Source organism: Galleria mellonella, unplaced genomic scaffold (genome assembly GCF_026898425.1).
Source record: "Galleria mellonella isolate WM207_F2 unplaced genomic scaffold, CSIRO_AGI_GalMel_v1 utg93, whole genome shotgun sequence".
NCBI lineage: Eukaryota > Metazoa > Arthropoda > Insecta > Lepidoptera > Pyralidae > Galleria > Galleria mellonella.
Window position 1 is genome coordinate 706,799 of NW_026442176.1, and position 17,547 is coordinate 724,345.

The following is a 17,547-nucleotide window of genomic DNA, read 5'->3' on the forward strand; positions in this document are numbered from 1 at the left end:
CGACTATTAGAAAATTTAGTATATCAATTTTTCCAAAATGTATAATCATATTTATATTTGACATAAAAACAAAAATGTAAACATAAAATTTTATTACAAATTCAACGATAATACTTTTCCAAAGTAATAAGCACCAAGTAAAAGAGTATAGCTGTCGATATTCAATTCATAATTACATGCGATATCACTCACTGCTCTGATCGTCGGCTGTATTGCAGGATGAAATCTGAATTAAACTCGAAATAACTAACATAATTATGGCCTTGAACACGATAAACTTTAGAAAGGTGCAAAAAAATATTATACTCATATCTAACTGTACAAATTAAAAAAACGAGTGCAGGAACAAGAGAAGCGAGTGATGAAGCATATATTGCAGGTACCTAATTATTTAAATGAGGTTACATACGCACCGCGAACAGTCTTTCTTTCCACGTCTATATTTCGTTATAGTCAAATGATTTTAATCCTTTACGATTTAGAAGTTTATAAAAGAAAGCCTGGCAATCACCTCACTACTACAATATTACAGTACCTACGTCTGTTAGTATACTATATAAATAGATTATAACGATTCACAAAATTTATTTTTGGTTTAGTGCACAGCGTGTTTATTTAAAAGCTCTAATAATATAACAATTATAAAACTATATTTTTTTTAACAATGATTATTCCTTTTCTTCAATTTGTTCTTTTGATCAAACAGGTGGGCAATCCGTTACATTTTCTCTTTGGAAAGTAAAATGTCACCGAACGCTATCTATATAACAGTTGCTTACATTTCCTTTATGTGAAATCCAGGACTGGACTTGTGAGATGCCTTATTGTATAGGTTTTGTTTGTTTGTCAACATTGGCATGTATATATGAAAAGTTTTGGTCAATTTTAAAGTACCAATCCCTATCTCTAAAATTCAATTTGATATTATAGCAAAACTCATTATTCTAAAGTGAAGTATTAAAATATATATATAGTCAAAACTAATATATTGTGATAATAAACGTAAAAAATTTTTCACTATAAATAGCTTTGAATAATAATATAAATATAAAATTTCAATTTTACAGATCAGAAAATTGGCTTTCATAACAGTTACTTTTACGAATTTCTGCCCACAGATATAGAGACACAAAAATTCTAATACAATCTGTTCAATCGAAAGAACTACTATTAGAGGAATTAACATTTTCATCTATATAGCTATACGAATAATCAAACAATATTTATATATTGATTGACAGGCTCTCTTGAGCTTACAATATATTGAGAATCGACACATCTACGCGTCAGGACTAGACACTAGATACAAAATCTGTAAATGAGTATACAAACACACAAAGAAATGCATGCATTCTTCTTAAAATAAATGGAATCACTCTGACATCCGGAACGTCAAAAAGTCAATATATACAACACAAATTAAGAAAACAAAAAAAAAAATGGAAACGATATATTCGCTTGCGTATAAAGTTAAACGTATTCTTAAAACATTTCAAGTGGAGACGTCAAGTTCGAGTTTATCGACCATTGTTTTCTTATTGTAAGCTCATAATATAATATTTGTGCTAACTACACGTCGCCATATACAATATATTGGCGACCGTCGATATAGTAAATTTTCAGCGTGATGTATCAATGACTTGTCTTTAAGTTAATCACACAATAAACCTATTTCTGCTTGACTGCAGATTTGAAAAATTTAATCTTTAGGAGATCAAAAAATCCTCTTCAGAATTAATCCAATATCCAATGTACAAAATCACACAATATCGGATGCCTACAATTCAGTTATATTGCGTGCAAAACACTTTTTAGTATCTACCTATAATAATGTGGGAATTGTAAAACTTTGAAAAGCAAAATGGTGTTATAACGCGATGTGTATAACTTTCAAGATTATATAAATGCTAATCAGTAACAAAGAGATTCAAAAAAATACCACATATTTTCTTCAACTCTCATTTTACGAGATTTTTTTTTTCAAAATTCAGACATCGGTTCCATTTGCATATTGGACATTAAGGCATTTCTGATGGAAAATGTATAGTAATTGTATAGTGAATTTTCATCGTATGATTTTGACCATCCCACAAAATACACTTGCAACAGCTATAAATGGAATTAAATTGATACAAAATAATATTCGTTCACAAAATGAGATATGCCGCTAGGTACTACAAAAATAAATATTTTGGTGTGCTAATACTTTTACAGTAAGTCCACTAAGATTAGTGAGTGAAAAATTTGTGCATGAACGCACAGCGGACGGCTGTAAACTAGACGGTGACTTAAAAGTACTAAGGGCATCACACAATTCTCTTTACAATAATAAAGAAAAATGAGGGATGCTATATTAATAATATATAGACACGAGGTGTCCACAGCTGTACTCTAAAGCTGCTGCGATATCCTAATCAAATTAATATTCACTGCCGTGATTTTTAAAATGTGAAATTGCGTGCTAGTTCCTAGACCTAGGAATGAAAATAAAATAAAAAAAAAGTGGTGCCAATTTTATCGGCGACGAAAAGGTGACAGCATTTGTCATTACTCGGGCTCAGGTGAATCGGGCGCATCTACGGATGCGACGGTGGTGCCGGCTGCTGCCCGCACCTTCTTCAAGTAGCTGGCGCTGTCGAACTCCAGGCAACTCTGTCGATATTATATCATATGTATGAATCATACGTTTTCATATCACGAACTGTGCACGAATAGTATGAGCTGATTACCTGTGGTTACGGTACACTATGTGATGTTGAAGTTAGTGAAGCAGTATGCTTTTATAAAAAAATTCACCTTGAAATCCGAAGCCATATATAAATAAGATAGTAAGTATGTAGTTAGTAGGTTAGCGGAAGCAAAACACACATTATTTTATATAATTATATTTGAAAATTCAGAAATTGACAATGCTAAAGAAAGCAACACTGGTAATTTTTATACATATTGACATAAAAAAATAATATATGTTATATACTATAGATAGAGTCAACATTGAGATTTAGGTAATCGTGTCAATTCAAGACACTTTCTAATAACTCTACCTGTAGCGAACCCCTCTCGAATACCCATTCTATCCGAGCAGCATGAACAAAGAAACATCACAAATTTAAAATTATTAACGTGTCATATATAGTAAATACTTCATAAACATAGACATTAAAAACTGTAAATTACTTGCATAAAAGATTTAACAATAATCAATTTCATAAATTATTTGTCATAAAATAAACATTCACGAATTCAACAATGAAAAACTTCTTTTCAAAAATGACCACTTTAAATTTATATATCTGATCGTGGCGAAAAGAAGATAGATCCGAATGAGATCAATAGAATAGAATTTAAAAGCGAACAATAATAATACTGTAAAATTTTAAATGCTAAGTAATACAATGTCATCAAATAAGCTTACTTCAAATTAAACTACTCTGATTTTTATTATTTATTAGAAACACTTTGGCACCGAGAATCTTAACATTATTATAGCTTCAGTCTTATTAGTTACATGTCAATCTTATTTTACATTTTGAAGTCACATTCGTTTGTAAAATTATAAGCAAATTAATTAATTTGCTTTTAATTTTACTATTGTGCTTAGACTATCAAATATTAAGTAAAAAAAAAAAAGCTCCTATCATATAGACTGTCAGTAATATGGAGACAAAAATTACACTGAAATTTTCCACCAAAACCATGGGTTAGTATAAAACATTGCAATTTATAAGCAAAGCACGTGCAGTTCTGCAAAACGAGCGAATACGTTAACTAAGAGCGTTACAGGTGAGGCGATAGTTACTTTATATATAATGATCTAGAAATCTTGTTGCAAATCGTCTTGGGAACGTATTCGATCGCTCGGTTGAAGCAATTAGGTGACGACGCGAGACAAAAACAATATCTTAAACAAAAGTTAAACTTTTCTTCTAGGATTACGTCGCGGGCCGCCCCGCGTCGTCATCGTCAGTCGGAAACGGAAGAGGGGAGGGAGAGAGGTTCCAGTCGACGGAGCTCTAAACGTCGTCGGCGTCGCCTCGACCGTCTTCCGGGGCGGCGGCGTCGAACTGGGGAAGGAAAAGGAGAAGGAAACAGTGGAACGCGTGCCGCGCTCTAATGAGCTGCGAACCGCGACCCGCGCCGCTACGCGCGTCTGGCGAGATTCGAGCAGCTGACAGGCGGCGCGGTCAATAGAAGTCACGGCAGAGCAACGCGGCAAGATAGTTGGGGTGGTGGAGCGGCGGCCACACGCGGAAGGGGGCGAGCAAGCGTTGCGCGTGTACGGGGCAGGGGGCGGATGAGGACGCGGGTGCGAGTCGGCGCGGGGCGGCGAGGCGGCGCGGCGCGGCCAGCGTTACCTTGCGAGCCAGTTCGGGCGGGAAACCGGCGAGCCCGGCGGGCGGCAGCTTGCTTAGCGGCGAGTCGGCGTACTGCACCAGAGTCTCGTACGTGTACGTCTGCCGTGCGCCCGACGCCCCGCCTGCACACACCATTAAATATCGTCGCCTAGACACCTTCACTTTTTTTATATTGAGCGTATCGTCCAAATTAAAACAAGGTGCAAAGAAAGCAGTTCAGCACATAAATTATGCACTAATTTATGTAGTTATTATCAATGTTTAGGGTTCCGTAGCCGTAGTAAATCTCAATTCCTATGTATTACTTGTATATTTTATACATATTAGTTAGTAACTGTATCCCGCGGCTTCACTCGCGTGAATCAGTACATAAAGTATCCTATGTGCTAAGTTAGGATAGACCTACCCGTGTAGCAAATTTCATTGAAATCCGTTTCTGTAATATTTGTGTGAAAGAGTAATAAACATTCATCCATCCATCGTTACAAACTTTTGCATTTATTACATTAATAAGATTTCTAATAGTGAATCTAACAAACACCTTATTTAAACAATAAGTCTGTCTCATTTTTCTAAATATCAACGTCAAAGATGATGCGAATGGACTGCGCACGTACGAGTATTATTTAACAGCTGACCAACATAATGGATACGGAACCCTCAAATATATTTGGTTATTAAGCTCTCGGTCATTAATGGATAAAGTGCGCCATTATAACGTATTCATCAATTAATCAAAATATTCCTTCAAAATGGCATGTGCAGCTCTAAAAAAAAAAATAGTAAAAGCTATGTGCAATTTCCATCGCGGATCCTATTAGTATCTGCTGTACTACGTTATACTGTAAGCCCAATTACAAAATCGGCATATTTATGAACTAAGCATAAAAATCACAACAGCCAGAAGCAAAAAAAATTTTTTTTTACATACAACTTAGAATGGCAAACAAGCCGACGGTCCACCTAATGGAAAGTGGTAACCGTCGCCTATAGACATGTGCAGTACCATGGACATAACAGAGTATACTGTTTCGCCCATGATACCCCCATGCGTTGCCATTCCTGAGGACTCAGGTGTTATTCCTCTGTACCCAGTAATTTTACGCCATATCCCACCCTTCAAACCGAAACACAGCTATGCAAACACAACTGCTTCACGGTTGAAACACAATGGGACAGAGGTACCCAAGCAATTGAGTTTTGTACAAAGTCTCCCTCTGGTATATAGGAACTTTCCATTGACTGACATCTGCATATTGTTAAAATACGACCAATGATTAGAAAATATAATGTAGTATGATAACGGCACCCTCTAACCAATAATGAATATCATATAAATATACTGAATAATAATAGATAAAACATAGAATCAAAAGAAATAACATTAATTTTATTTAGAAAACAATAAAAATATATTGTAGATAGTTTACGCTACGTTACATTTAAAACACATGAATGTAATTCTTTTCATGGCCATATATATTACATAAATGAAGTATATTCCCATGATTCTATGGTAAGAGAAAATAGTGACAGTTACGATCTGCGTAGATGAATGATAGTCTATCAGATACTTCCAAAGCTGATGTAAAAAACTTTTATATCTCTCGTGTAATTGCATATTATTATATATATATATATATATATATATATATATATATATATATATATATATATATATATATATTCATTTTTATTTATAGTTCTAAATGTTGAATGCACGTACATTAATTATCGCGTTTAAAGGTGTAAGTATTCAATTTTGACGAATGGAAAGTATCACTGAAAACAGTCCGTCATCTGCACAGACCTATAATGAGAAATGTTTGTTAAAAAACACATAACCCAAAGACATTTGACCATCGTATTATGGGTTACAAAACCACATAGGGTTTCATGCTTCATATATAATGTGAATGTGAATGTGAGTGTGTGTGTGAAAACAATTTTAGATACGACTTGCATGAAAAATGGTTGATTGTATATCTTTTCATGTGTTATCATGGTGGCGTAATTTCATTGTTCAATATTCGTTCGTTATAAAACTATATATGAAATATGGATTGACTTGTAAACATTAGCATAAATATGTGGTTACTTTAAAATATACGGTACAAGAGATCGAAATAAATATGTATATACTCGTAACTGTAAGGTTTCTTGATTGGTTAACACGACAGTGATACAATATAAGTCTAGAAGTTTTACTTATGTCTGTATAGTCTATGTCTATATAGTCTATACTATTTCTTGTTTTAAATATTGCATCGCTGTCGACGCCACAAATCAGCAAGCAACCTATTGGTCCGTTTACACAGGCATTTCGGACAATTAACATTTTCGCGTTACTATATATTGTTTAACGTGATAGTGACGTCACAATTTAAATATCGTGACGTCACTACCGCGAATTTAAACAGCCCGAATAAGAGCACCTCAAGAGCAGTGAAGCTGCTAGTCACAGTTGTGGTGTTGGCGGCCACCTTACCTTGGTGCTTGTCAGTGCTGGCGGCGCGAGAAAAACGCGGCCGGCGCGGTGTTGCATCCCCGTCGGCCGCGCACACCGCTGCACACATCGCCAGTTAACGTCCACACGCTCTCACAGACACCACACATACACACACGCACACCCACGGTACGCGGCCCATACACTACCCTCTAGACAGAAGCAACAGCATCCCATACTAGTCACTAGTAGGTACCAGAATATGTACGTATTACATCATTGATATAATTTTAAAATATAATAACCGATTTTATACGTAAAAAAGGGCCCCAAACCCAGATGTGAATGTAGGGGCCTACAGACCCTAAATGCAACGTTGGTTACAATATTTTACCTATAGTTTCAGGACCCCTAAATATTAAGCCTAAGCGCCACCAATACAGATATTTTATGTGTGCTCCCTGTCACATTTGTCACTTGGGAAATTTCGTGAAGAGGAAGAGGAGGTCAGATAAATAACATCTACTAATTCTGAGTAATTAATTTATCCAAATGGTCTGCGTCGCGAGATCTTGGCTTGATACGGTATCTCATGTCTAGATATTGTCTTTTCATATGCATCATTACATATCATTGAAATGGTTTCAAATTACAATTAACATAAACCAATTAATGATTTGATTTTCACTATTTGAATATTTACAGTGAATTGAAACAAAATACAATTGACTTTCCGCTATATTCTTAACGTCATAAATAAATTTTGAATTTGTCTCATGTGGATGTAACTTCATGCTCATAGATAATGCCGACCTGACCATTTCATATTTCTCCATTAAAAAAAAGTCATGTGAGCCATAACGGTTCTATTTTTAGTGTCGTTGCGTTGCTATATTTTGCGATTTAAACTTGTTGCTTCTGAATAGAAGGTGATTTGGGTTAAAGTGAAACTCTGTTTATGGTAAACAATTTTTATGGCCAATGAAGATGTTGATTCGTTATATCGACATTAATGAAATGCGCCATGATACGAAAATTTGGAAAATATGCTGCCACGACCGTGGATCGGAGTGGTCGTTGTGACTTGACAAATATTATATAAATATGGATGATATAAATGTATAAATACATATCGTTTCACATTGATCGGTCATCTTTACAACTAATGACACATTAAATGAATCCTAAAATATATATACATATATAATAATTACATATTTTATTTGCTAATAGCTTTACATGCTTCAGTCAGTCGCTACCAATTTCGAATTCGAGCGTTAAATTAACTAATAAATATTGCACACCTCAATAGCAGCAAAATTGCATGCCCAGATTTTTTTGTATTAACGTTATAAAATCTTCGGCTAGCTATTTGTACATGCCTTAAAATATGTAAATGCTAATTCAGCTGCTTTGTCATTTTACTCATTGTTAATAGGTAAATGATGCCTAAATTGCTGTTCTAAACTAATAGCCGTTTTGTTTATCCAAAAAACGTGCACGGTAAGATATATTCAGCAAAACAATTTTAGAATAAGATTACAAAAATGTTACAATTTATGTATCTATACAAGTGATTCAGTTTGAATGTACGAAACTTTGCTCACGTTTAATTACTGGAATCTCTCTTTGTAAAGCTCATATTAGACTACTACTATTACCATGCTGGCCAGGTATAAAACTATTTTAAAATTTATCTCTTTCGCTGCTACTTATTAGAGCGTGTTATCGGAGTAGCCGGGAGAGACGAGTGAGGTTGTACATACCGGCGTCGGCGTGTTCGTCATGGTCAAGCGGCGCGAAGACGTCATCGTCGGCGCCGTTGAGCGCGGCGTCGTCGCGTAGCAGCAGCGCGGCGCCGGGCCGCTGCGACAGCGTGAAGAAGTCGCCTGAACCCGCGCCCAGCGCCTCCAGCGCGCCTGCGCTCTCGAAGTACTCGTCCAGCACCAGCTTCGCCGTCTGCGCACGCGCACCCGCACACATATACAACGTTCACATACTTATACGACGACAATTGTATCCGTATGGAATACGAGGATATATCGTTTGACTGGGATGGATAGTAGCCCATGTACTTCTCCTTCCCATATAGTACATGTATACTAAATTTCAAAACAATTAGCTGAGCTGTTAGTGTCAAGTGGTATCAAACAAACTGACTTTCACATTTATAATATTAGTAAAGTATATGACAGTTTTATTATCGTTTTGACAGCTGCTTGAGGGCAATTATCATAAACTGATTATGAAAAATTGCACAATTTTGTTCTGAATCATATCATCCTTACACATAAATGTAAGAGTGAGTTTGTTTTTTTGTTACTTGATATGTCTTAAAGGCTTACCCAATTACTACGAAATATGGTATTCGCGTACTATAAGATATAGCCTTCTTCATAATTTCACAGTATAAAATATGTAAATCAACTGAAGTTCTAAACATAAAACATGTTTAACATAGATTTACCAAAGTTTGTAATACTTTTTTTATAAACAAAACTCATATGTATTGTTAGTAATAGTTCAATAACATAGGGTCCTGCTACATTTAACAGTTTAATTCATTATAGAGCACTTTTTAAATTCATTAAAAACATATTGATGTTCTACAGATAATAAAAACATTGCCAGACTTCCCTACGAACTACAAAAGAATGTAATAAAATTCATACCTTAACAAGATCCAAGTTGTTACCCGTGATCTTAATGGAATGTTGCCCAAAAGTCACAGTGTATTTATATTCTCCCAACGCGGCATCATTTGTGGAGAAACTATGAAGAAGCGCCCGGGAATTGTTGTGAGGAGACTTCTAGTGATAATGAAAAATTACAAGACTTTAATAAAATTATATATAAATGTCGGTAACATATAGACTACATCTATATGTATCTATATCTTTTCGAAGTTTGGATGCCCAATCGTTAACATTAGGCTCCGAGGAGTGATCTGATAATTTGCTTGAAAATGCCTCGTTTAGAGGTGAAACATGTGTCGCAAAACGTGTGGGAATAAAATGGCAGTCAGAGATTGATAACTAGTATAGGAAGTTGTGGAACTTCTGGTAATAATAGTGGTGGTCAATCTTTGAGTGTTCGAAGTCACACATATATACTAATAATAATATATAAAATAACCTGTAATATGAACTAAACGCAAGATAACACCCAACTAGGTGTTATTTTACAGTAAAATACATAATTATTATATTACATATATTGGCAACATAGCTCGTTATAGTGTCTTCTAGATAATTAAAAATTCAAACCTATCTACAATGAAGTTACAGGGGGATAAAAGTAACGTGAATCACTTTGAGAAAAGTATGATACGGCTGTGTTCAGCTTGGCATATTTTGTCCTTCAGGGAGTACTCCTGTACCCCTGATGGACATAAAATATGTTATACTTTTTAAATATTTAAAAATTGCCGCCATTTTAATTTATAAGTAACAGATACCTATGTGTATTTATATATAAATATATATTTAAAAAATTGACCTGATCTAGGAAAATTTTAAACCAATTACTGCATTGTTTTGATTTAAAAAAATGTAGTCAGCCAAACCTCTAATTAGATTAACATTTATTATATTTAAATTTCGAGTCGTTTTTGACAGATATATTTATAAAAATAAGTATTTGACGAAATTGGAATAAATTGTTTGGGGGCAAACAATGCATTCCATCGTTACGTCTGCGCCGTCTAGCCGCAGTGGGGACGCGCTATGTGTACGTGCGTGTGGGTGCGTGTGCGTGCGTGTGCGTGGTGGGGTACTGACCTCGCGGGCGCGCGGCGAGTCGTCGGAGCCGTTGGAGTCGAGCGAGGCGCGGCTGGCGCGCAGGCCCGCCTCCGCGCCGTCCAGCCGCACCGGGGACGCGTTGCGCCGGATCGTGTCGCCGATCAGATGTTTCGCGTGGCTGCACACACCACAACCACACGTTCTATTATGCACCTCTATTTTTCTCTCACTCGCACTATCTTCTTTTTCCTTTTATGTTCAATACTTACAAAATTTCATTAAAATCGGTTGAGCGGTTTCCATGATTCATGTGAATCTTCACTCTGTAATGTCTGACACTGGATTTATATATGTTAAAATAGAAAAGAAAAGAAAAACGGTTAAAGCTGTGTCTTCTTATACTTATCTTCTTACTTTATATTTCATATCACATACCATTTTATAATGAGAGAGCAATATTCGAAATTCAGTAAATAGCTTCTGTTATTTTGCTTCCCCATATTATTAATACTCACTTCACATTCTCCTCATTCGGCCCAGTAATCTGTACGAGACGCTCCTTTGCTCCGGGACTCACTGAAAATATAAACGAAATTAAAATAAATGACTCGACAACTTTATTAATAATCTGGAGTTAGTGATTATTGGATGAAGCTTAAAGCTGAATGCGATTAATAGGCGTGATATGATGGTTTATTTCAGATTATTACCATTACCAAAATGACTTTTATTTATTAGTAAAATAAAGGAAAATTATTAATTGAACTGAGTTCAGAGATTTTAGGTACTATTCTAAATATTTAGTTTATGTAACAATATTAACAATGATATTGGTAAACAACATGATAAAAGAAGATCGGCATAGAAATGGGAAGAGACCGTCACACCATGCAAGCGCGTTCAGCCCGCACCGTGCATTCATACCTCGCTGAAACGATATAATCGTATCACTTAGCTCCTCGATCATGTGCACCCTCCTGCCCTTGATACCCATCACTGTAACACCACAATATAACTTGAGACTCGCCGCCGCGGAGCTCATTACCTACCTCTCTCTTATATATGACTTTACCATGCTCATAACACTGTTTATTACTAAACAGAATTAATGATATTCATATGAATACTTATTGAACTAAAAGCATAAAATATATATTTTTATATTTATATGCATATTAACAGACATACTAATATACAGTTATCTCCCCTTATCAACATGCACTTCTTAAACATAACTTTACTATAAAGATAAGAAACAGATAAGGTACATAATTTTTGTTCATGCATTGTCTCCCAACATACTAATATTTCATTATTAAAAGACATGCAATATACCCATATAAAAAAGCAATAAAATTTTAATTTATAGAAGTGTTTACCTTTTCCAGAATCAGCATTCCTGATGACTACTTCATCTTTGGAATAATTCTTGCCGGGAATCTTAGTTGGTTTGGGGAACTTGCCAGATGGTTTGATGACTTCACCAGGGCCAAGAAGTGTGGGCGGCTCGGGAGGCGCAGCCAGCGTGGGGGACACCGAGCCGCCCGTGCCCGACCCCTCCATTGTGGGCACCAATAGTGGCTGTAAATCACAATTACTGTTAAAATACTACATACAAAAACTACATAGAAACAAAAGATCGACATTTAAAAGAGTGAAATTTTAGAGAATACTGTATATGATCAAAAATTATTGGTGATTTTTAAATAGTGCATTATTAGAACTTCCTTTATAAATTATAATAACACTTTATAGAGATATGACTGTGCTAATAAAATAATACCTCAGCATGCGTGCCACGGTGCCTGTAATACTGACTCATATAATCAGAACCTTGCCAAAGTTTAGCACGCAGCTCAATTAGTTCTAGGAGGTGAAGACGTGTCTTTTTATCTAAACGCTCATCCTGAGAGCCATTGCGGAATACAACAAAATATCTGAAAGATAAATATCAGATGATAATATGCACTGATTTAACCTATAAGTAAATTAGCTCAACATTTACCAAACATACTTCATTGCTGTGAAGCATCCCATTTTACTGATGCACTGTGAAAACTATTACACAAATATATTTTTGTATAATACAATATTTGCAGAGATAGTTTTAATATTTTTTAAAATGGAAGTCTTTGACTGCAGTCATAAATTATAACCTTTGACCTTCTTTTATCAACTATCTATTAGGATCATAGAACTACTGCTTTGATATGGCATACTGCTGCTTTGATTGAAAGATAATCATATGTGTATTACATTATTATGTGTGTCATTAGTATGTGTGAAAACAAGTATATTTTATACCACCACTTTCACCTGTACTTATAATTAAAAATTTTGCAAAGGTTCCTCATATAGTGTAAGCATGCACTTAAAATAGATTTTTATTAAATTCCAATGAGAATAAGAGAATAGGTTTCAATATAATATATAGATTTAGAAAATATAACAAACCTATCAAGAAAGTCTTTATAAAGGGACTCGAGCTGGGCGCCATAGAGTTTTAAATTAGAGTACATGGTGGCCACATTACTTTGAAGCGCACGGTCATAATTGCCCTGCATCATTTGATATGCGACAGCTTCAGTCAACACTATTAGGTCATCAGCTGAAATAATGAAAATAAAAACGGTAAAAACTAAATGCAATCATAACTGTTATGTATGAAAATAGTAATAATTATGATTACCTAAGTAATTTAAAAACTTTGATGTAGATTTTTATAATTATGACAATTATTAACAATTCCATTAATACAGTTTTGTAACAGGAATATTATAAGTTTTCATGTATAATTTCTTGCTTTTCCTTACATACTACCTTCACCCATTGCAACCACTAGGTAGGATGTTTAAAAAATGCTAATAATTATCACATTGGCATGCAAAATATAAACAGTAAATTGGGGTCACTAACATTAATATTTGTTTAGTCCAAATTGAAACCTTACCAGAGTTGATTTTGACGTCTAGTACAGAGTTACGGTTGTGTGCAGAGCTGGTCGTTGATTTTAGGGGTCTGGGCACCTCCAGTTTTTTTACCGTGCGGGTCATTTTCGTTAGGGTCGACATGGTGCTGAAGATGTGAATGTAGAAATCAAATCAATTTCTAAGTACAAGTTATTGCTAAATCCTAGATACATTATAGAGAACAGCGATAGACACATTTTTTGATGAGTAACCTCGTCATGAATATTCACGATGAAACATCCAAAAACAAAGAAAATTGTCGGGAAACTCACTCATCCATGGCAACTGCACCTCGATGCAGAGTATGCACACTAAAACCACTATTAAAGCAAATCGTGTAAAAGTGAAAGTGATGACAATGATACTAGCGAATAAATTCGGAACAAATCCAATACGCGTTCATTACTCGTAATATATGTTTTCAGGGAAATAAAAACGAATTAGTTGAAAAAATTTTGACGTTTAGTACATTAAATATTTTGCTCGATGAAAAACATTTAGAAAAAACAATTGAAAACCATGGAACGAAATGAAATAAAAAATAAACAAGAAAACTCACCTGGCTACGCCATTAATTCGCAATAAAAATAAAATTGGGTTGGTGTTGCAATATCAATAATATATATTTAAAAATGTTCGAAGGAAAAAGAAATAAACTACCTATATATAGCTAATTATTATTGTTAGCATTTAAATTAATATTGTAATATACGACAATTCGTGTATTTTAAATTATTTTTACAATCGTTTGGAAGTGTTCAAGAAATATTTGCTGTAACTGGAAATAAGAAGGCCGATACCTATCCAAAGTGGTTAATTATCTATTACTAGACATCTTGCTGTATAAAAGGAAGATTCCACAAACGAAAATACATGTAAGACTTAGATTTTGCCTGTTTCACAAGTAGTATCCTTAATTTAAGTTGTCTGAAATACTTGTCAGTCAACTGCCAGATATTTGTTAAGTTTTACTCTGTAGATACCATGGTTACTCTATCTAATTTGAATTTAGTTTTTGGTCAAACAAGTGTCATTTCGGGTGTGGAAGATGTTGCTTGTGTTTTTGTTTTTCAAAATAATTTAGGTATTCATGTCTTAAAATGATTCTTAGACATGCTGACATTTTAAATCAAAAACACTCAAATTATTTCTATAGGTTAGAAGTGATTTTGTGTAAATGAAGTGATTTTAGTTTAGCTGTACATTAAGGTACGTGTGACACGAAATTTGAAATATTGAATTTGACCCGCACTATTTCAAGTGGTTATAGTAATCGCTATAGTAATATAAAAAAATCTGTAATTATAAAAATAAATTTATATTTAAATTTAACTACTTCTTACTTAGGTTTTCTTACTTTATCGCATTGATATTAAATAATTTAAATGGAGTTAGCACGCAATATTTATAAGTTATTATAGTCGTCATTTATATTTTTAAACAACCAACAGGTACCAATATACCTCATGATTATGATTATAATTACATTATTTACATTTTTAGAATTAGAGTACCCACTGAACCTATAAGAGAAACATTAAAAATATATTGTTGTTTGCTACAATATTTTAACTTAAAACGCCTCATATATATATCTTAACTTTTGTAGGTTTATCTATTACAAATATTTTTTATCCTTTCTTTTTTCACTTTATTTTGCAGATAAAGCCATGGCTAAATACTACTTTACAATCTTGATGGTGAGGCTTGTGCTGCCAGCAGGACTTCTTCTCAGTAAGCATGATTTTTTTATCATATCTATAATTTTAATTTCCATTCTTACTGTTCTTTATTGAATTGGTCAGTGATTACCCTTATATTTTATTTTTCTATTATTTCAAGATTTTTTAGGATAAATTTCTTTTCATTTCATGGTTTCATTGCATTTGGAATAAATTCATAATGTGTTAAGATTAATATTGTTATGTGTTGTGTCTCTTATAAAATTTTGTTACGGAATGTCACCTGAATGTTGTAAAACATCTTTCACTTATTATTATTATTTCTTATGGTTATAATATTATCTCTATGTCACAATTAAATTTATAGTTAATTTTAACAATCAGAAATGTATAAATTATCCAATAAATTAAGTTTTGTTAAAATACTAATAAGTATATTATTTAATGTAGAAAAAAATTTTTAACAAAGCTTAATTTATTAGATAGTTTATACATTTCTGATATTCAGCTATACTATTTACTTGTTAATAATATTGTTGTCTATAAATTATATTGAAAATAATGACTAAGAAGCCTAAATTAGTTTGTAAGCTAATTATTACATTAATTTTTATATTCCTTCTTGAATATGTATTCTTTTTAATATTCTTTTTAGTATGAATGTTATACCTATAAGCTACTTTTCTACACTTGACACAATTAGTAAACAAATTTCACCCATTCATTATTGAGGAGCTACACCTTTTGTCAATGGAGCTCTTGCCAATCATCCTAATTTTAGGTGAGTCCCTTTACAAGTAGGTATGGTATGATAATTTTTTTCTAAATCTGACTCATGTGCCTATTATTTGTTTATTTATTTTGCCTTATAAAAAAACTTGATTTTTTTTAACGATTACCTATACCTAGACCTATAACTATCAGTTAATACAAATAACTTTTCTATTTAGCTATTTGTTTTTATATACACACATATATTAAATATAAAAAATCTATATATAAAAAAACATTCCACATTGTTTACTTATTGTGTCAATATAGAAAAATACTACTGTAATAGTACATTCTGTATTAATTGATGAACACATAATTATTATGTGTATTATCAAGTAATGTTGTCATTTAGAATAAAAAATTAGAAAAGTCATTCTACAATAACTCAAAAATCTTATAACAATTATGATGTATAAATCAGTTTAATATTTTCTTTACTTTATACATCTATATTTTATACTTCTAGTTTAATATTTTTAATTTGAATGCCCATGCTTTAAAATGCAACACCTGTTATTAAAAATCGATGATATTTAGCGTTATTTTTGCGATGATTCATATGACGCAATTAGCGTAGCCGGCCGGCGTGTGGCGGTGCCGCTTGTGGGTCACGATGCGATCTCTCGACACTGTAATGATATTATGTATTTTATTTCTAGCACTTTTGAATTAACGTCGCCGAAATAAAACTTACGTCATGGCATGTCGATCAAATCACTTATAAAAAAAAGTTATCTACTAACACATAACTAGAGTTATAAAGCAAAGACCCTATTATGTTTCCTGTTTGTTAAATTGTATAGCTTAAGTACACACTTTAACATAAGATTTTGATAAAGATTTTACTAATAGATATTGTAGTGGTTGTGGGGTATATAAAAATAAAAATACAGCTAAAAAAAAAAGAGATTGATTAGTATTTATAGTCTAAAAACATTGAAGGTTTATGTATATTTAATTTAACAATTTATATTAGCTTCTCTTCTAGCTCTTTGAATTTTCTTAATAGATAAAAATGACATATTACGATGTTCGTTCATGCTAATTTCCGAAACCGCTCGACTGATTTTAATGAAATTTTATAAATATGTATTATTTGCTCCAACTTGAAATATACGATAGTCATTTATAATAGTGTGGTTTTATCGAAGAAGTTAAAATAACGTCGCGTTTAGATTGTTTTTCACATATGTTGCCCAACATTACAGGTGGAAATGGACATTATGTTGACCTTGAAATGTTAGTTCTACAGTAAAGTATACGTGACTATATTGGTACCTAACTGGTATACTTAAGCTACAATAATAGCTTTTATTGCACTAAAACAAGATTAAAATCTTTTAGAATTTAGAATATTTAGTTGTAGTAGACAGGTAGAAAAATGTTTTTAGTATCCATTTGATTTTTATAATTCTTTCATTACTACGTGCATTTCATACATAGAATTTTCTGTTTAAATACAATAAAAAATCTTTATAAATGTAAATATGAAACCACATCTTTGTTAAATATCTTTTGGCGGCTAACGGCTAACCAATAGTTTAGGCATACATCGTACTTAGCATGGAGAAGGATTTTATC

At 33.3% G+C, this 17,547-nt stretch overlaps 2 protein-coding genes across 10 annotated transcripts in view; one reads left to right on the forward strand and one right to left on the reverse strand.

The window, feature by feature from the left end:
- Positions 1-4: 4 nt before the first annotated feature.
- LOC113517107 (eukaryotic translation initiation factor 4E-binding protein Mextli) lies at positions 5-14,199 on the reverse strand. 9 transcript variants are annotated; one of them, XM_052902590.1, is made up of 14 exons: positions 13,783-14,039; positions 13,492-13,616; positions 12,996-13,149; positions 12,325-12,478; positions 11,921-12,122; positions 11,466-11,537; positions 11,057-11,117; positions 10,581-10,719; positions 9,474-9,611; positions 8,568-8,760; positions 6,844-6,921; positions 4,356-4,477; positions 3,045-3,073; positions 5-2,652 (listed from the first exon to the last, which is right to left on the reverse strand). In XM_052902590.1, the coding sequence occupies exons 1-14, from the start codon at positions 13,788-13,790 to the stop codon at positions 2,619-2,621; spliced, it is 1,509 nt and encodes a 502-aa protein (XP_052758550.1). In that variant the 5' UTR covers positions 13,791-14,039; the 3' UTR covers positions 5-2,618. The 9 variants fall into 9 exon arrangements, with proteins under 9 accessions (XP_052758550.1, XP_026757477.1, XP_026757476.1 ...); XM_052902591.1 differs by lacking the exon at positions 5-2,652 and adding an exon at positions 2,747-2,777 and having other exon boundaries at positions 13,783-14,038; XM_026901676.3 differs by lacking the exons at positions 3,045-3,073; positions 13,783-14,039 and adding an exon at positions 14,070-14,199.
- Positions 14,200-14,510: 311 nt separating this feature from the next.
- LOC113516835 (piezo-type mechanosensitive ion channel component) overlaps positions 14,511-17,547 on the forward strand; it is a 67,019-nt gene continuing 63,982 nt past the window's right edge. The window contains exons 1-2 of the mRNA XM_052902594.1: positions 14,511-14,719; positions 15,173-15,244. Coding sequence (XP_052758554.1) covers positions 15,181-15,244 — 64 coding nt within the window. The 5' untranslated portion in view covers positions 14,511-14,719; positions 15,173-15,180. The remainder of the gene's footprint in view (positions 14,720-15,172; positions 15,245-17,547) is intronic.